The sequence below is a fragment of the Microtus ochrogaster genome, chromosome 18 (genome assembly GCF_000317375.1).
Source record: "Microtus ochrogaster isolate Prairie Vole_2 chromosome 18, MicOch1.0, whole genome shotgun sequence".
In the NCBI taxonomy this organism is placed as follows: domain Eukaryota; kingdom Metazoa; phylum Chordata; class Mammalia; order Rodentia; family Cricetidae; genus Microtus; species Microtus ochrogaster.
This window is the reverse complement of record NC_022020.1, coordinates 26,180,350-26,200,879: the sequence shown is the minus strand read 5'-3', so window position 1 is coordinate 26,200,879 and position 20,530 is coordinate 26,180,350. Positions and strand designations below refer to the sequence as shown.

Genomic DNA, 20,530 nt, shown 5'->3' with positions numbered 1-20,530 from the left:
TTCCTTTTTCCACAGCGCTCTCTCTCTCTCTCTCTCTCTCTCTCTCTCTCTCTCTCTCTCTCTCTCTCTCTCTCTCTCTCTCTCTCTCTCTCTCTCTCTTCATTTTCCTCCAGGTTCTGACTGGGGACAGCCTGCTTTTCTCTTGTCCCATTTCCTATGCTCCAGTCACAGGTCAGGCTAGAGCCAGGCTCGACCCAGAGAGAAGAATGTAAACAATGGATAGGTACAGAAAACCCTCCTCACCCCACCCCCACCCGTCTATCCCTGGGTCCTAAGGAGCCTTCAGGAGATAGGAAAATGTGCTTGGGACTGGGAGAAGGAAGAGTGGGTGAATTTTGCTTCCAAAATAGGTTGGAGTAGTCATCTCTTTTTCCTGGGGGTCTGTATAGCAGCACCCAAGACACAAAAGGCTCCTTGAAATCGTGAAATGAGGGAAGAAGCCATTTGTAGAAAATACCGAGCCCTCCCCTCATCTCCTCCCACGTCATCACCGAGAAAATGCTGCAGAGAAGAGGGTGGGCTGGAGATTCTGTCACCTACCCGCTTGTGCCGGGTCTCTGGGCTTGAGAGAAACGCCAGTCGGTGTTGGGCGGGGCTTGCTGTGGAAAAAACAGAGGGAGAATGGCTGAGTACCCAACAGCGGTGAGAGGCTACGGATCCCTGGATCCCTGGGGATGGGGGTGGGGAGCGGGCAAAGGAAGAAGGAAAGGGGATAAGATGGGGGAGGGTAGGCACATCTCCCAAAGGTGGGGGTGGGGAGAACCAACCCAGAGACTAACAAAATATTTCTTAGGATCACTGTGAATAAGCACATATTTCTTTGCTGAAGAAATGGATCCCTTTTTTTCCTGTCCCAGACTCAGAACATCTGAGCCAAAATTCAAGGACTGAAAGTGTCTTCTGTGGAGCTGGGGGAAAAGTGCAGCAAAGCGCCCCCTCCTCAAATAGCAGAGAGGCTTTTAAAATCCACCAGCCCTAGAAAGGAGCCATTCAGTTCCTCGGCTGGGAACAAAGCAGCGGCTGTAGCAAGATGGCTGCTGCTCTGGGTAACCCTTGTGGTGCCAAGCTGCGAAGTGGCACCTCCTCCAGGCCCTCGCTCTCAAAGACCTCTTCCCACAGCTAAATACATTATTAATTTAGGAGTCATGCCAGGCTGGGCCTTTATAGGGCATCCAAGCCCCAGGATGCCTCTCACCCCCAGAACTTCATGCCACACAATGGCCCGTGACCAAGGAGATAGAACAAGGCAGCTCTGTCCAAGGCAGAGAAAACGGCTGGGATGGAGTTCTGAGGAACCACATTCTACGGTCTCCGAGAAGAGCCTTCCAAGTCCCCAGCTGCAGCCCTCTCGCGCCCAGCTCGATGTGCAGGGCCCTTCTGGCCATCGCTTAATTTCTGAGTTCCGCGGGTTCTTCAGGGTATGTGGTATCACCCCACCACACAGTCTCCTACAGTCAAGTCTCTCCCAGTTCCTGGGACGGGCTGGTAATTAATTCTCACCCAGGCTCCCAGGAGAAGAGAGTGTCAGCATCTCTCATTACACTGGGGAGAAGGAAGACCCGGGACTTGCCAGTGACTCACACTGAGACTCCCAAGTGACAGCGGTGTGAGTGGAACCCAGAAGGTGCACCGGGTGCCGTGAGCACCGGTCCGGGGCTGCCATGGTGAAGAGTGCAGACCCTTAACCACTGTCCCCTTTGACTGCAGAAGGTGCGTGAGGGTGCAGGATTGTGATCAGACAGGAAGCCTAGCAAAACTCTACACCCCTGTGGAAAGAGCAGGAGCAAGTTTGTTCAGCGAGGGCTGCAGAGAAAGGGGAGCTCCAAAGCCTTTCTGCCGCATTTGAGGTCCTAAGGAGGAAAGCACCCCATCCCTCCATCAGGTCTCATCCTAACAGAGGCCAACCATCTCTTGTCCAGCTCTATAAACTTCAAGTGCCAAGCAGTTCAAAGCATACACTGAAGTTCAACAGACCTGGGTTAGACTCTTTATATCATTTATTCCGAATTTGAGCGACTTGCTTGACCTCTGCCAAAGTAATTACCATTGGGCTAATAACAATCCAGGAACATAGGAGGGCACATGAAATATTCTGGTTTTCTTGTTTGTTTCTATTTTGTTTTGTTTTTCAAGACAGGGTCTCTTTGTAGAGCCCTGGCTGTCCTGGAATTCTCTCTGTGGATCAGTCAAACTCAACAGAGGTCCTCCTGCCTCTGCTTCCAGAGTGCTTCTGGCTCTTTAAGGAGGTGTGTAGTAGGGCTCTCTCAAGCAACTATCAGAAGTATCTGGAGATCTTTCAAAACTATAAACTCCATACAGCAGAGGCAGGGTGGAGGAGAATGGACAGACTTTTTGAATAAAAGCTTCTTTGTTTGTGGAGACATGCTTTTACCATTTCTGTTTCCCCCGACTTTGAGGGCTACCTCTGGCATCTGGCAGAAGCTGTGGTTTCCCATCAGTCAGAGGAGGGAAGATTTGTCAAGAGTCTCAGGCACTCTGATCAATCCTCCTCAAATCCTGACCCCAGATCTCTGGGCACATTTATGACGGAGCCAAAGCCTAGTTTTGAATCCCCAGAGCAGGGGAGGAAAGGGTCGCTGTTGCTACCGGGGTCCCAAGCCTGCAGTCCTAGGACTGCTCATTGCCCAACCAAGGCCTTGTATTTTAAGAGGGGCACAGGTACTGAGAGTGAGGGACTCAGTACAGAGCCCCAGGGCCCGCCAGACCTGGGGCTAGCAGGTTCCACCCCAGAGGGCCAGCGTCACTCCTGCCTCAGGACATTAGGGGCGGAGGTAATCCCGTCTGCGAGGGCGGGGCGTGGTGGGAGGGCTGGAGAGAAATTCCTGAGTCCTGACTTTATCCCGGGCAGGAGCGACCTGGGAACCTCACCAGGTATTAGTTAACCGCATGCGCTTCCGGAGAGACCCGAGGGGCTAGTTGGGGAGGGAAGGGGCGGCGCATGGGTGTGATCAGCACCGAGGACAACCAGTGGGCCCAAGCCGAACACCTGGCGGCCGCAGTGGTTGGCTAGAGCTGGAATAAGTAGAGTTGAAGTTAAACGATGATGTCACGTATCGTTAGAGTAGGGAGAAACCGAGCAGAAAGCCTCAAGAGTGGCAGATAGCACTGGAGCAGGCGCCAAGGAGGTTGGCAGCGTGGGTCTGTGGTGACCTCCATGCGGGACCCCAGCATCTGTCAGGTCAGTGTGAATTCACCAGTACCTGTGCGGGGCGCCAGCCTTTTCTGTAGGGGGGACAGGAGTTTAGCCCCCTTCTCTCCGCCCATAAACACCACCACCCCCGGATGCTCAAAACCCAACCTCTGAATCGACCACTCCGATTGTCCATGTTCAAATGCAGCCAGCTCGGTACAAACAGAGCACAGGATCAAAGCCCCTTAGGTGGACCGGGCAGCTTCCCCGACGTGCCCCCGTCCCCGAGGGTCGCATGGAGCACCCAGCCCTCACCTGGCTACGCTCCCTCAGCGTACTAGAACGGGAACGCAAGGCCTCAGGTTCCAGCGTCAGGGCTGAGGGCTGCTGAACGCTGAGGGGCCTGAGGAAGGTGAAGTCACTGCCGTCGGAGGCCGGTGAAAAGCACGTCCTGTAGCAATGGCTCTGAGAGTCTGTGGGCCGCAGGGTCACCTCCATATACTTTAGCGTGCCATCGGCACTCACCTGCAGGTTGGGGCTGGACTGCTTATAGAACTCCCTGGAGGGTGAGTCCTGGCCCCTGCAACACTGGCCCCCACCCCGGTCCCCATCTTCACGTCCCCTCAGACACTTAGCTGACATGAAAGTGAAGGTAACTAAGGATAACAGACTGACAGTTGCCAGAGCCACTATAAGGTAAAGGGTGAGGTCTGAGCGCTCAGGAGGGTGTGTGAGGAAGTCGCTGGATTTTGGCATTTCCTCTGCATCCTCATCCTCCAGAAGCAGCAGTACTGTTGCTGTGGAGGACAGGGAAGGGTCACCATTGTCCCTCACCAGGACCACCACCTGCTGGCTGTCAGAGTCTTCCTCCGATAAGGCCCGGGCAGTGCGCACCTCACCAGAGTGTGCAGACACAAGGAACAGTCCAGGGGATGTGGACTGTGGTGATAGAGAGTAAGAGAGCCACGCATTGTGACCCGCATCAGCGTCCACAGCTGTCACCTTGGTGACCAAAGAACCCGGAGGGGCAGAGCGAGGGAGACGTTGCGGGGCCGAGAGCTCCCTGCCAGGTCGTGGGTGCAGCACAGCTGGGGCATTATCGTTCTGGTCAAGGACAAACACGTGGAGAGATGTGTTCGCGTGCAGTGGGGGAGAGCCGGAATCTCGGACCCCCACCACAATTCGCAGCATCTGTAGCAATTCATAGTCAAAGGTCCGCTGGGCAAAGACTCGTCCATCCTCAGGGTTGACGTACACAAAAGAGGAGGCAGGAGCTCCCTGAATTTGACTTCCTACAATAGAATAGGTGAGGCGGGCATTATCCCCCGTGTCTGGATCTGAGGCAGCCACAGTACAGAGGAGAGAGCCTGGCGGCCGGTTTTCTGAGATATAAGCAGTGTAGAGCTGTTGGGTGAACTGGGGTGCGTTGTCATTAACATCGGAAATGTTCAGCCTGATGGTGAGATGTGTGTGTAGGGGAGGTGATCCAGCATCACTGGCCCGCAGGTCGATGACATAATGGGGTGTGGTTTCTCGGTCCAAAGGCTGGCTAGTTAGCAGGGAGTAGTGGTTTTCAGAAGACCTGATCTGAAATGGCAGGTCTGGAGATATAGCCAGCTTCACCTCTCCATTTCTACCTGAGTCTCGATCCCGCACATTAAACAGCCCCACTACTGTGCCCACTGGGGTGCTCTCTAGGACAGGGTTGACCAAAGATGCCAGGAGCACCTCCGGGGGATTGTCGTTAGCATCCCCTACATCCACTTGAATCACACAGTGGCCCTCCATGGCTGGCTGCCCCTGGTCTCTGGCTCTTGCATGGATTTCATAGAAATTCGACTCCTCAAAATCTACTGGACTCAACACATGGATGGCTCCACTGCTAGGATCCAAGCCAAAGAGATTCTTTACTGCTTCAGATGTGTGGTCTCCAAAAGAGTAGTCTAGCTGGCCATTGGTGCCCTCGTCCGGATCAGTGGCATTGAGACGGAGCAGCAGTGTACCTGGGGGTGTGTTCTCTGGGAGTCCCACTCGTAGAACTGAGGACTGGAAGGTTGGAGCATTATCATTGACATCCAGCACAATGACAGAGATAAGGCTGGTCCCTGAGCGGGCTGGGGTTCCCCCATCCACAGCAGTGAGCACCAGCTGATGCCTTGCCTGGGCTTCACGGTCTAGCTGCTGCTCTAGCACTAGCTCTGGGAATAGCTTCCCGTCCTTTAGGGTCTTCACATTCAGAGAGAAGTGACTGTTGGGGCTTAGAGTATAAAAGCTCACAGTGTTGGTGCCCACGTCTGGGTCCTGAGCACTATCCAGTGGGAATCTGGCTCCTGGTGCAGCAGATTCTGAGATTCGCATCTCTCGTTCAGGAGTGGCAAAGCTGGGAGAGTTGTCATTGAGATCCAGGATCTCTACCTCTACACGAATGAGCTCCAGGGGGTGTTCAGTCACTACCTGGACAGGCAGCAGGCAGCTAGTGCTGGCGCCACACAGGCTCTCTCGGTCAATCTTTAGATTCACTGCCAAAGCCCCACTTGTCAAGCTCAGGGAAAAATAGCGCCCATTCTCCTCAGAGCCCAATCGCAGCCTGCGGCTCAACAGATCTGTCACCTTTAAGCCCAGATCCTGAGCCACGTTCCCCACCAAAGTCCCCGGCTCAGACTCCTCCACCACTGAATAACGGAGCTGCCCAGCCACCCAGCCACAGCAGCACAAGGACAACACAGACAGCACTTGCCATTTCCCAGCGAGCTGTGGGGATGCCATAGCTCCCATGACCCAGAAGTCCCTTCGTGGAGAGTAACTGTGCTGTCCTGTCTCCAAGGTAAACCAAGCGCTTGGAATGCAGGAGCTGAAGTCTCTTATGTCTCCTTCCAGCCTCTTAAAAACTGCTCTGAGGTTTGCCTGCCTGCAGCCTTTCTTAGTCACCAACTGGCGGGGGTGGGTGGGGGAGGGGAGTTAAATGTAAGTGGAGCTAGGGAACTGGAGGAGGAGAGGCAGGCCGGAAGAGCAGATCTCCCACCTCAGCTCTAAGTTTAATTGGCCAAAAAGTCTGTCTGCTCTCAACCAATTATAAAGTCTCCTCAGCCCTGGAAACCTTGGGAACCGTTGCTGAAAAATCTGTGTCACAGAAGCCTCCTGCTTCCCCACTCACTCGCGCCGCAGGTTGGTTCAGCCCCCTTGGCAGTGAAGTTTGGCGGCTCAGATGGTGCTCAATGGGGAAGATTAAAATGGTACAAAACTCCTTAGCGTTCTGTCCCAGCAACTTCCTGCAGGACTTCAGAAGCTTCCACTGTTTGGTTGAACCAGCAAAAATTTGTCCTTGTGGAGATGCAAAGTCCACATGGGGTTCCCCCAACCCACTGCTGTCATCCTGCTAAATACTCCTAAAGCTTTGTCAGAACCTTCCAAAGTCTTGTCCTGCTCCCCAGCCGTGCCTGTGGGTGGCTAAAGGACTTAGCTTTCCGGAAGCCCTAAACTCAGAACATGAACAGAGCACCATAGTTTATGGGATAGGGAACACTATAGGTAGATCTAGGCTACCTTGGAGGGTGACCAGAGGCCAAACATGGCCTCTGGGCTTTATGGTTTCAGTGAATTCAAAACCTTCCCTAAAGATTTCCAGAATGTCTGTCTCTGTGAATTCTTTAACTGTGAATGATTTTCTGACACTGAGTGACTTCACCTACTGCTCCCCACTAGGAGGTAACAGATGCACCCCTCACTCCAGCCCTGTTCCCAGTTTACCGTATGTAGTTCAGTACCCCAGTGGGGACTATCAGGAGTCCCCGAGAAAGATCCTCTGCTACCACTTTGATCTGCACCACTCTCCTCCCTTGGCACTTTTTTTTTCTTTTTCGGACTCTGCTGTCTTTTCAAACAAACAGTTCTTCACATTAGGCTAGAGGATACTAGACAATGTGGGGCAAAGGTTTTTATAGTCTACTGTCAGACCAGTTGGAAGTGGTAACCCAGAAGTAATGTTCTCCAGAACATAATCCTCTCATTCTCACGAGAACAGAGGAAGAAGTGCTGGGTTTAGGTGATTTCATGGCCCAGCCCACACCTGTGCACGACACTTCAGTGCCCCATGCTCCATCAGCACGCTGCCACGACAGCTTGGGTCTTGATAACCAGTTAATTTATTTCTTACTCTCCAATGTGGACATTACTCACCCCAAGTTCCAATCTATGGGCATTACCCACCCCCAAGTTCCAATCATTAACCAACTCAGACACTTGTAGAGCACAGCATTTACAACACAGTTAATACTCACAAAAATGGTGACATCACTGTGGGCTCTTCCAGAGAGGCCAGGACTCTCTGGCAATTGGCCCAGCCACATGTCTGGATCACAATAACCCCCAAGCATTGGCTGAGCCTGCAAAGGTCTCACCTCGAGCCCATAGAGAAGATCAGAGGGTGGACAGCTTGGGCGCACAGGCTCCCCTGCCATAGGTGCACTGGGTGACTTCACCATCATGAAGCTGTCACTCCGAGTGGGTGCGGAAGCCAATGGTGTACAGCCATGAGAGTGGCCTCCCACATCAACAAACTTGATAGGATCTTCCGACCCGAGCTGGATTCGGAGGATCCCATTGGAAGGAGGAAGCCCCTCCCTCCTCCGAGATCTGCTGAGACAGGCACAGGTGCCAGCAGGAAAGCATGTCACTCCACAGGCAGCCCCGCGAAGACACTTAGAGAGCAGTGCCACGAAAGAACCAAAGGAGACAAAGCAGATTGCCACTAAGGACACAGCCAAGTAGAGGGTTAGACGGGATTCTCCTTCTCTGGGAGCTGACGATTCTCGAAGATCGGGGACAACTGGATGGGTGTCTTCCTCTAAAGACACCAGGAGAGTAACAGAGGTAGAGAGTGGTGGGCTACCGCTGTCCTTCACCACAATGACCAGCTTCTGGGGTGGGAGGTCAGCTGGGATGGGAACAGCTGTTCGTACTTCCCCAGCATATCTGGAGACGGCAAAGAGGCTGGGATCCGGGGCTTCCAGGAGCTGATAGGAAACCCAGGCATTGTAACCTGAATCCAAGTCCACAGCTGTCACCTTTGTGACTAGGTGCCCAGCACCAACTGATGGGGGCAGTGCTTGTGGACATAAGGAACCAGGCCTGGCCCGAGGGCGCAGCACGGCTGGGGCATTGTCATTGAGGTCCAGCACAAACAGGCGCACTGTGACTGTGCTGCTGAGTGGCGGGCTGCCCCTGTCCCTGGCCTGCACCTCAAACTGCAGTGTCTGGGTCTGCTCGTAGTCAAATGATCTAGTCGCGTGAACAGCTCCTGTCTGGGGGTTCAAAGAAATGAAGGAAGAAGCTGACACGTCTCGATTTCTGGGCTCTAAAAGAGAGTATGAGATTAGTGCGTTTAAGCCAGAGTCAGGGTCAGAGGCTGCAAGAGAGCAAAGCAGGTCCCCTGGGCGATTGTTCTCGGGAACGAATACCTCATGTGACCTCTGGAAGAATGAGGGTGGGTTATCATTCACATCTGAAATATTGAGGAAAATAGTCCTGTGGGTACTCAGGGGAGGGTTCCCAGCATCAGAAGCAGTAACCATGATGTCATAACTAGACCTAGCCTCTCGATCCAAGGGTCCAGCTGTCACGAGGGAGAACTGGTTCCTGAAGGCAGACTTGAGGGCGAATGGTAAGTGGTCAGGGATGCGGAGGCTCACATCTCCGTTTGACCCAGAGTCAGGGTCCTGCACACTGATGAGAGCCACCACAGTGCCAGGTTCTGCACTCTCTGGTAGAGTTCCCAGCTCCGAGGTCACTGTGATGTGGGGGGCATTGTCATTTACATCTAGGAGATCCACCCTAAGGCTGCAATGTTGCTCCATGGCTGGAGAACCCCCATCACGAGCCCTCACATCAAATTCATAGTAATTCTCACTCTCAAAGTCTAGAGGCCCCTGAAGGGTAAGCTTTCCAGTCGTGGGATGAAGGCTAAAGAGGTTTCTCACCCGATCAGGGGTGTGACCACTGAAAGAAAAGGTGACGTTACCACTAGGTCCCAAGTCTGGGTCAGAGGCATTGAGCTGAATGAGCACCATGCCCGCTGGCGCACTCTCCAACACGCTGATCCTGTAACTGGATTGCTGGAAGGCTGGGGCGTTGTCATTCACATCCAGCACTGACACCCGGAGCTCCGCGGTGCCAGATCTAGGGGGGTTCCCTCCATCCACAGCAGTTAGCACCAGACGGTAGTCCGATTGCTTCTCACGATCCAAAGGCTTCTCCAGAAGAAGCTCTGGGACCAAGCTGCCGTCGCTGCGCTTCTTGACATCCAGGGCAAAGTGTTCATTGGAGCTTAGTCTGTAGCTGCTAATGGAATTGCTCCCCACATCTGCATCCTGAGCCTTTTCCAAGGGGAAACGCTGTCCTGGCGGAGCTGCTTCCCCGATTTCCAAGTCCAACTGCTGCCGCGGAAATCGGGGGGCGTGATCATTCACATCTACGATCTCAACCTCTGCTCGGTACATTTCCAAAGGCCCTTCGGTTACAAACTCCAGGGGCACGATGCAGCTGGCACTGAGCCCACACAGTGCCTCTCGATCGATTGGATTTTTGATGAGCAGGGCTCCGCTGTCCAAATCCACACGAAAGTGTCTTTGGTTCACCTCTCCAGCGACCTGCAGCCTGCGAGCTGATAGACTCTCTGTATCCAGCAGAAAATCTTGGGCGACATTCCCTACAAAAGTCCCTTCCTGTGACTCCTCTGGGACCGGGTAGCGAATCTGCCCACAAACGTAGCCCAGGTGGCAAAAGAGGAACAAAAGGGTAGCCCCCCACCAAATTTCTACCCAGCTTCTCACCTTGCTGGGCATTGCTGCCGTCCGCTAATGCTCTACTTGGTCCGGAGAAGCCAAAGAAGCTGACCCGCCCCTAACAGCCACAGCAGCTGGAGACACCTATCTCCCTTCCCCGCGCCAGGTCTGGCGCGGCTCCGCCGGCGCAGTAAGGGTTACGCGCCGTTTTTTGCTGGTGGCGGGGTAGATTTGTCTGCCTTTCACTATCCGATTGGCAGGCAGCAGCTCCTGGGCTCAGCCAATAGGCTGAGCAGAGAATGTCCCAATAGCAGCAGGGTTAATGCGTCGCAGCATTGGGAGGAAACACACACACACACCCCAAAAAAACAAACCCCCAAATGTAATAAATATCAACGTTTCTTTCGACCTTCCTCCTGCTCAACTCGCGTTTATGTCCGAGGATCGCTACCATCATGGAGAGGCAGAAAACATGTATGTATCCCCCCCCCAACACATCGATACACCCCGCCCCTTTTCGCGGGGAAAACAGCTACCTCCTGAGCCCTAGCAACCTGCAGCCCTGGAAAACGAGTGGCTATTGGAGACTGGTCACTTTGTTCAAGCCAGTGTTGTCATCAACCAATATTCTAAATGAGTAGCTCGGGCTGGTCGTATTAAAGCAACAGCCTATAAGAAGCACTGCATATTCTCAAAATTCTGCTCCTCCCCAGCTTTCCTCTGTTTGCAGAGAGGCTTACACGTTAATGAAAGCAATTAAATATATATGGCACACGTTTTATATTGTAACAGAAGGCACAGCAGAAACCAAACCTTATTCAGACATTTGCTACAACAGGAAGCTACTCACTGATTTCAAGGACAGTATGGAAGTAGGTGGGGGAAGCCAGAATTGGGAGCCAGTCCAAAACTGTAAGAATCAGTGTCTGGGAGTAGATCTCATTACCTGGCAGAATGCTAATGTTCACAGACTGAACAGCTTTCTTGAATGATAGAGATCAGCTACCACCAACGTTGTGCCTACAAATCCTCTTTATTTGACACCACAGCATTCGTGATGTGTTGTTAATTACCAACAAAGACCGTTTCAAAAGAACAAGCCTTTCACTTAGCCCCAGGGGACCTCTTGTAGCCGGGGACTTAATCTCACCCCACCCCCACCCTCATTCAGACCTCTTAGCCTGCCTTCTAGCTGGCCACAAGCTCAGAAACAGCACAATTTTACATCACGGGCCCCTGAAAGCTGTACTCTGACAGCAAACACGCCAGAGAAAGACAGATCTAAGTATGAGGTCTGTTAATCCATCCAAATCCTTGCCTAGATTACCAATAGCTACCAAAACCAGCAGCAGACAGAAGTGTTCTCATCCCCATACATCGTCCCTGCCCCACCATCATCTTGTTGACTGCACGGAGGACAGCAACCAACATTGAAATCTCATATTCTGTGTTCTTATATAAAAAGAAACAAGCCCCTCATACCAGAAATACAAAACAAAAACAAAGCTGCTATGCCTCCTCCCATGGGGACAATGGTGGTTTGAATGAATCAGCCTGGTCCACAGAAGTGCTGATGTCAGAATCCACTATCAGTGAATCATCTATCCAGTTGTCTGGGGGTGGGGGTGGGGAGTTTCCACCCTTGACTTATTCCTGTCCTTGGTTTCTTATGCCCATCAACAGGCCTGAAGACTTTGTGCAGTCACTTGCCCCATCTGCACCGCCTTGGTGCTGGGTCCAGCATCTATCAATAGCCTCAAATATCATTATAGCTGTTTAACTGGTCTCTGACTCCAACCCTAATGTCTCCCATCTATTCCTCTTATGACTGTCAGAATAATCTCCAGAAAAAGAAAACTACCAATGGCAGTGTGTGTGTGTGTGTGTGTGTGTGTGTGTGTGTGTGTGTGTGTGATGGTGGTGGCTTTATTAGAGACCAGCTTTGAAGAGTCAGTTTTCCTGCAAAGATTATTTTATATGGGATTAGAAAGTAAAGCAATTGCCACCAACACTCTGATGACCCCCAGGTTATTCAGGATCTAAACCTACCACTTGCTTTACGTGATTATCCCTGCAGACCGCTTCACACATTTCACTGTTCAGCGGTAATGAACCACCTTGATCTCTTTGCATGGAATTTCCTAGAAAGTCCTCCCTTGGCCCCCATTTTCTGACAGTTCAACCTTTAGCTCGTCACTCAAGCCATTGCCACCCACCTCTATAAAACCTTGTCTTTCCCAGGCTGACTCGGTGCTCCTCCTTTGCCCTTCCATTTCCTACAGCGTTTAAAGCGCATCACCTGCCTTCCTCCCTTTCTTCCTTTAGCAGGGTCCGTGCTGGCTGAGTTTATTGGCACTTGACCTAAGCTAGAGTCCTCAGGGAGGAGGGAGCCTCAACTGAGAAAATGCCTCCATAAGTAAGGCTGTAGGCAAGCCTGCAGGGCATTTTCTTAGTGATTGATGGCGGAGGGCCCAGCCCATTGTAGGTGGGGCCATCCCTGGGCTGGCTGAGCAAACCTTGGGAAGTAAACCAGTAAGTACCTCCCCTCCATGGCCTCTGCACCGGCTCTTGCCTCCAGGTTCTTGCTCTGCTTGAGTTCCTGTCTTGACTTCCATTGATGATGAACTGTGATGTGGAAGCTTAATCTTTATCAACCCTTTCCTCCCCAAGTTACTTTGGTCATGGTGTTTCATCCCAGCAGTAGTAACCCTGAGACAGGGCCTTACTATGACCTGCCTGGTTGGCCTTGAACTCAGAGATCTGCTTCTCAACTGCTGCAAATACAGGCGCATATAACCATGCCCCAATTCATTGTCTTTTTTTTTATGCCTATTTCCTCTGGTATCATGTGTACCATAAGACGAGAGTGACTTTTCAACCTTTACAGTGTCTAGCACATGGAGATAATTATACACCATGAATATTCATGTTGTTATTACCTCAACAAATACTGCTTAAAGATTTACAAAGTAGGTATTATATTTATTTCCTTTAATTTTTTTATTTTATTGCATTGGTGTTTTGTCTGCATGTATGTCTGTGTGAGGGTGTCCGTCGAATCCCCTGCAACTGGAGTTACAGATAGTTGTAAGTTGCCACGTGGGTGCTGGGAATTGAGCCTGGGTCCTCTGCAAGAGCAGCCAATGCTCTTAACCACTGAGTCATCTCTCCAGCCCCTGTATTTATTTCTTGATGCAGGACCTGAAGTTCATATTGGAAAAGATATTATCTAAAGCTGAAAGAACAGTATATGTAGTATTACATGGTATTGCAAGTTCACACTAAAACAGTCTGCTTACTAGAATTGGAGCATCATAAAGCCCAATTCTACATATCTTTGATTTGATGGCTTTGAACTTACAGAGCTCTTCCTGCATCTGCCTTCACAAATGCTGAGATTAAAGGTGTATGCTACGATGTCTGGCTCTTCTGCTGGGTTTTATTTTTAAGGGTTCTGTTTATTTATGAGCGTATGTGTGCGTGCCTGCATGAGTTAATATGCGCCACATGCATGCAGGTGCCCAAGGCTATCAGGGGGCTTCAGATGCCTTGGAACTGTAGTTATGGGAACCTGTCAGCTGCATGGTATGTGTGCTGGGAGTGGAAACCCAAACCAGGTCCTCTGCAAAAGCAGTAAGTGCTCTTAACTACTGAGCCATCGCTTCAGCTCCTTTACTTCTAGGCTTCAATAAATAGCTTTATTGAAATATAATTGAAATTCCATGCAATTCACCTATTTAAAGAAAACAACTCGGTCTTTTTGTATATGCATCTACCCTAAACTGAGGAAACTATTACCATAGTTTAATTCTGAACTATATTTGTGCTGCCCCAAAGATCCCGTTCCTGTGATCCTAGTACTCAGGAGGTGGAGACGGAAGGATCAGTCTGGGCTACTTAGACAGACAGACAGACACAAATCCTAGATGCTAATGATTTAGGAGGGCTATCTCTGTAGATAGCTGAAATACCATAGTATGCCTTGCATACAACTCTTCTAGAGTTGTTCTATATAATATTTTAAAATTTAAAGCCAGACAGTAACATGATAGCATTTTTGTTTTTATTTAGGCTTGGTTCAATAAAGTTGGCTTTGGCACTCAGTTCTGTGAACCTAAGAATAACAGTGACCCTCTGCTTCAAACAATAAATGACGGCTGCCAGGTTCTAGGGTAAATGTCTTCAATCACATGTCTGCACAGTGGAATCACCTGGGTCTCTCCCAGACCCAGAAGCTGCGCTTTGCTGGATTTGAGGTGTGGTCTGTGCATAGGAATTTTTGGAAGGCCCTTGGGTGATTCTAAGGGTCACTCAGGTTTGAGAATATTGTAGTTGCTCCTAAGCTGACAGAAGAGCATCCTCTTCCATGTGGCTGTCACCCTTCCTCAGGCTTCCTATGTGCCCTTCTTTGCCAGCTTGGGCTGTCTTCATATTTGCTCATTTCCAAAGTGAGCTCAAGCTTTTGGACAAAGAAGTACTAATAGTGGTAATAATAACTAATAACATTTAACCGCCATGACAACCAGGCACATGCAGAATAGCTCCAACAAAGCCCATATTATTTCCTTTTTTCATCTAAGAGACTTAGAAAGGAGGCTGAATAGCACGTGGTCCAAAACTCAGTTGGTAGCTGAGATCCTTTTGTTTAACTTCCAAACCCAAGAATTGCCAGCAATAACTGGGGCATGGTGGCATATACCTTTGATCCTAGCACTCTGGAGGCAGAGGCAGGAGAATCTCTGAGTCTGAGGCCAGCCTGGTCTATAGAGTGAGTTCCAGGATGGCCAGGGCTACACAGAGAAACCCTGTCTTGAAAAACAAACAAACAAACAAACAAACTATACCTAAAAAAGAATTGCCAGCAATAATGTACTTAGTTACCAGACATCAGTGACTCTCCTACAGTTGAGAGTGTGTATAGCCTGTCTCAACGAGAAGCCTTTGTATTCCCCAGCATTCCATCACACACAGACGAATGCTTTACCTTTCTAAGGAAAAGAATGCAGCTCCTTTTCCCAGTAGGTCCACACCTAGCAAGACACAGTGCTGGAGAAAGATCAGGAACCTAGAGGCTTTACCACTTTATGTTCTTGTGGACCATCTAGATTTATTTTCAAAATGAATTTTATTTTTGTAATTGAAATGGTTAGCTTTGGCACTATAGTTATTTTTGTCTTCATATTTTTATGTATTTTCCTGTTTCCTACAATGCTCATTATCAATCAGTATTTGGTAACATGCCCATTATTTCTAATAATATGCTTAAAACAAATTTAAAGGATGCCGAGAGTGCTCTATAAATTATTTGAGAATGATGTACAAGATTGTGCAGCTAGTGAAGGTTATATTTTTTAAAAAACCTACCATTAGTTTTAGAGGCAGGCAAATCTCTGTGTCTGAGCCCAGCTTGGTCTTCACAGTGAGTTCCAGGCCACCCTCAAACAAAGAAACAAGCTAACATCCCCCAACACCTTAGTTTTAATATAGAAGATGTCACAAACACTTAAAAGGTGGGCAGACAAGAAGGTGTTTCTACTGACACTCTTAGAGGTGTCCAAAAGTTCATTCCAAAGCAAACCAAGCTGAGCTCTGGGTGCTGAGATCAAGTGCCCTTAGCACGAGTGCTTAGCTGTGGTGGGAAAAGAGTGCTGAGGGTGTGAACTGCGTCCATGTATGAGTCAAACAAGCATCCCCATCTTGACATAGGACCAAAAAGCACAAAGCACACTCTAGCCAGTCACTTCCCCCTAAAGGCGCTGCTCGATCTAGGAAGGACAGGTCAAAGTCTGGAAGCATGCTCAGAAAACAACAACAACAATTACTATTGTTCAAAACAACAGCAACAACAAAGCAGACCTATACCTCTCTGAACGCGGGGAAGGAATCAACAAGCATTCACGGGTTTCAGAGATGACTTGCTAACTCTTACCTGTCCAGGGGGGGCGCTCTCTGCACCCAACACCTGCCTATAGAAGACCGGATCGCAGCTTCGCAGGGTGTTCTGGCGGCTGGCCAGTGGGCTGGCGGCACCAGGTTTCTTCAGCAGCGGATCGCTGCGGCGCGAGTCCGTGGTGAGGTACACCTGATGGTACAGGTGCGGCGGCAACAGGCCTCCTCGCACCGCGTCTGCGTGCAAGGAGGGCCCTGGTGTTCGGTACAGGGAGCTCACCGGGGCTCGGTATAGGTCTCTAGACCGCTTCCACTTGTAAACTTTGAATATGATTACTCCCAACACTGTGACTGCGAACCCCACAGAGACCAGGATTAGAGAAAGAAGTAGATAAAAGGTGAGATTTTTATTCTGTTCTCGGGGAGCAGAGCCAGAGGGGAACTCGGCCCGGGCTTCGGGAGACTCCTCAGTTACCGACACAGTCAGGGTGGCGGTGGTGGAAAGCAATGGTTCTCCATTGTCTGAGATCAAGACTGTGAGAACCTGCCTGGGTGAATCTGTGTCCTGAACTGGGCGAGCAGTGCTGATCTGACCCGTGTGAAGCCCCACGGCGAAAAGGCTCTGGTTGGAGGCTCCCAAGAGGCTGTAGGAGAGCCAGGCATTGTGTCCTGCATCAGCGTCCCAACCTACCACCCTTGAGACCACGTGGCCCGCAGCTGTACCTCGAGGCAGCATCTCCATCGAACTCTGGCCAGGCCGGGGATACAGGACCTGGGGGGCGTTGTCATTGCGGTCAGTAACAAATATGTTCACGCTAATGTTGGTGGCCAAGACGGGGGTACCCCCGTCGTTTACGTGAGCCATTAGTTGGAACTCTCTCTGACCCTCGTAGTCCAGGGGTACTAAGGTTGTCAAGACTCCATTGTCACGATTTATTGTGAAATAGCGACCCACGAGCCCAGTTTCCGCTCCTGGCTCCAAGAGAAAGAAGGAAAGGCGGGCATTGTGCGGGGCGTCGGGGTCCCAGACACTTAGGTTTAATATAGGAACTCCAGGGGGGTTATTTTCCTCAACATAAACGTCGTAGGAAGATTGGGAAGACTGAGGAGGATTGTCGTTGATATCGGACACTTGGACCCGCACCGTTATAAGAGCTGAGAGAGAGGGAGTTCCCGAGTCTCGAGCTGTGATGCTGAGGTTGTATTCTGGCATGGTCTCGCGATCCAGTGCTGCGCTGGTTTTTAAAGTGAAGTAATTCTTGAGGGAAGAAGTCAGGCTGAAGGGGAGACCCGGTGGAACCTCGCAGCTCACCAGCCCGTTCTCGCCAGCATCCAGATCAGTCACACTGAGCAAAGCGATGACAGTCCCCAGAGGGGCATCCTCAGGTACTGGACTGTACACGGAGGTGACTGTGATCTCCGGGGCATTGTCATTCACGTCCACAACCTCTACCAGTACTTTGCAATGTGCTCCTTCGGGATTGGCACCCTTGTCTTTGGCCTGGATGTAAATCTCATGGAGTTTGGTGTCTTCGAAGTCCAGGCGACCCTTGATTGTCAGCACCCCCGTTACAAGGTCTAAGGCGAATAGCTCCCTCACCCCAGCACGGTTGTGGCTGCCGAAGGAGTAAACGATTTCTCCGTTGAGGCCTTCATCCAGATCAGTTGCACGAACCTGGGCGACGCGCGTGCCGGGGGGTGCATCCTCCCGGACGCGCGCCCGATACAAAGACTGATTGAAGGCGGGCGCATTGTCATTCGCGTCCAGCACTGTGATACGAATTGGAAGGCTGGCGGAGCGAGCTGGGGTTCCTCCGTCCACCGCCGTCAGCACCAACTGGACATTTGGCTCCCGTTCCCAATCCAGGGCGCGCTCCAAGACCAGCTCCGCGTATTTTGTGCCGTCCTCTCGAGTCTGCACACGGAGCGCAAAGTATTCGTTGTGGCTCAGCTCATAGGTTTGTAAAGAGTTGCTTCCCACATCGGGATCGTGCGCGCTCTCGAGCGGAAAGCGCGTCCCCGGCGCCATGGCCTCGCTAATCTCCAATTTCATTTCCCCGGTGGGGAAAGAGGGATTGTTGTCGTTGATGTCCTGCACCACCACTTCCGCGCTGAATAGCTCCAGCGGGTTCTCCACCACCAACTCCAGAGTTACAGTGCAGGACGGCAGCGTCCCACACAGCTCCTCTCGGTCCAGACGATCGTTGACGAACATTTCTCCAGTCTCCCAGTTCACCTCAAAGAACCTACGGCTAGCTCCGGACACCACCCGGAGTCTGCGGGCCGACAGGCTGCCGAGATCCAAACCAAGATCCGTGACCACGTTACCCACGGGGAAACCCTTCTCTCTCTCCTCCAGGATCTCATAGTGAATGATGGTGGAAGCCTTGGTCAAGGCAGCTAGCAGAAGAAAAACTCCCACCGTTCTCCCGGGGCTTACCAGTCCGCTGCTCCGGGCCTCTGCGACCATCTCACTCAAAAGCAGCTCCTCTGGGCGGGGTCCAGGTGGTCCCGGAGGTTTCGCAGAGAAACTTTCAGCGGGTTAGCGCTTGGGCGCTGGGCGCCGAGTCCGACATGGCTTTCTGGGCGCCGCTGATTTGTTCGCCCGCTGTTCAGTCTCTGTCTCATCCCGGGGCGCCGAAAGGGGACGGGCCCGGGCCAGATCTCCTGCGTCTTCATTGGCCGACAGCGGCACACAGAGTCCCAGCCAATAACTGCACGAAGAATGCGCTAGCGCCGGGTTCTTTGAGTAGGACACGCGCTCGCGCCAGGAACTTCACTTTCCTCTGGTTGCCTTCCAGAGTTTCCTGTCCAGCGCTCTGCCAGCGCCAGGGGAGCAAACCCAATCTTCGGGCAGATCTGCCTCCACCCTCCATCCCCCCTCCCCCAGCCCAACCAGGCCCATTAAACACTTTAATCGCGTCTTTGAACACTAGAAAGGGGAGCGATCCAAACTGAAAACGATACAGCATTGACTGGAAAGACGCCAGCAAATTGGGTCTGTTGGAAGGCAGAGGAAGCAGCCGGACCCTGCTTGGAAGAGGGAATGAGTATTTCTGGGGAGATTAATATCACTTTTATTGGCTCTGGGATGTGTGTAGTTTAGAGGTAGATTCTGCCTTGGCATGTGTGTGTGTGTTCTTTCCAACCAAGGCCCCTCCCCATAAACCCAGTTTTATCTTTCTCCAAAGGAGAGTAGAGTTCATTACTTCCTCAGTGGAGCAAGTCCACAGAATTATTATCTGTTTGGTTTAACTCTGTCCTGAAATTTTAAAAGTATGATTAAGATTTTATTGCCTTTAAATTGGATGCCACCATTGTTTTCAAAGATCCTTTAAAGGAACAAAGAGCAATGTGAAATTTCCCTACCTGTTTTCCCCCCAACCGTGTAATCTCAATTGGTTAGAACATGATCTCTAACACTCTCTGTTATGAGATTAATCCTTTTACTAAGTTTCCAAGTTCACACTGCATTGCTAATAAAGAAATCTCCCTCAGAGAGAGAAGGGAGGGAGGGGCCTTAGGATATCCAGGACCTCTCATAAGATGCTTGAAATGATGGGGAGCAACACACTACAAATTCTTTAGAGAAATACAAAGCTTTAGTCACAAAATGAAAAGTTCTACATTTGGGATTGTAGTCACCCAACAAAAACTAGCACTGGTTAGAATAAGGAATACAAGTTAGCTATGAAATAAAGGCAGAGCTTGGACAAGAAACTAACCTACAGGCCTCTTGAATCCTGTCCTGCTTATGAACAAAGAAAAGTGCTTGGTACAAAGTAAACCTCAATGATGGAAAGCATTCCTTAGGTGCTGGATCTGAAGCTTTGGCGTCTCAGACTCTTTCCACATAAATACCCTGTCCTTTCTGAAGTATAGCTAAGTCTTGATCTCAGGCAGTGAGGTAGCCAGAAAAGTTAGAAAGCATATGCAGGATTTTTCTGATTAAATGAAAAGCCATGTCCTCAGCATTGACCCACCACCTACAGTTTTAAAGTCAGGTGGCTCATGCTTGTAATCCTGAGGCAGGATGATTGCCATGAGTTCCAGGCCAGTTTGAGCTATACAGTGAGGCCCTGCCCTTCCCCGCCCCACGCCAATGAAAACAAAACCAGTTTTAAATACTTGAGATGGCAATTGGCTAGACCACCAAGAATTGTGTAGGCATTAGGAGATGGATACAATAGAATTTGGAGTAGGCATTAGGAGATGGATACTATAGAATTTAGAGTAACTGTGATAGGCATTAGGATGGATACAATGGAATTTCGAGTAGCTACTTGCTATCCCAAAGGTGAGGACAGTGTCATAGGCAGGCACTGGGAGCTTGTCAGAAGTGAAGAATTTGCAATTAACCAAAATACCTGGCTGGTGTGAAGACACATTAAAGTTTGATAATAACTAAATTTGGTGGATTATTCAGAGGTGTTCCTATTAAAACTTATTTTGGTCTGTTCGCTATCACATGAATCATAATTTGAATTCTGAAAGCTTTTGAGGGGCAAGTATTAGGGGCTGAATCCAAGGTCTTATGTATGTAAGGCAAAGCAAGTGTTTATATCTGAGTTACACATTCCTGATCCCAGAACACCGGATTTTAAAATGTACACCATTCCCCTATAGTAAGGCCTATAGTTTTAATACCTCTTCACAAAATGTATACCATTCCCCTATAGTAAGGCCTATAGTTCTAATACCTCTTCACAAA

General features: G+C 50.5%; 1 protein-coding gene across 24 annotated transcripts in view; it reads right to left on the bottom strand.

Annotated features, from left to right (window-relative positions):
• The window catches only part of LOC101987887 (protocadherin gamma-C4), a 183,832-nt gene that overhangs the window by 15,603 nt on the left and 147,699 nt on the right, over positions 1 to 20,530 (bottom strand). For 19 of the 24 annotated variants that reach the window (XM_026783383.1, XM_026783381.1, XM_013349447.2 and 16 more), the window contains one exon: positions 541 to 599. In XM_026783383.1, coding sequence (XP_026639184.1) covers positions 541 to 599 — 59 coding nt within the window. Of the gene's footprint in view, positions 1 to 540; positions 600 to 3,466; positions 6,294 to 7,428; positions 7,513 to 7,548; positions 10,243 to 15,859; positions 18,450 to 20,530 lie in introns of those variants that run through there. The other 5 variants (XM_013349442.2, XM_026783390.1, XM_013349441.2 and 2 more) reach the window with 5 other exon arrangements.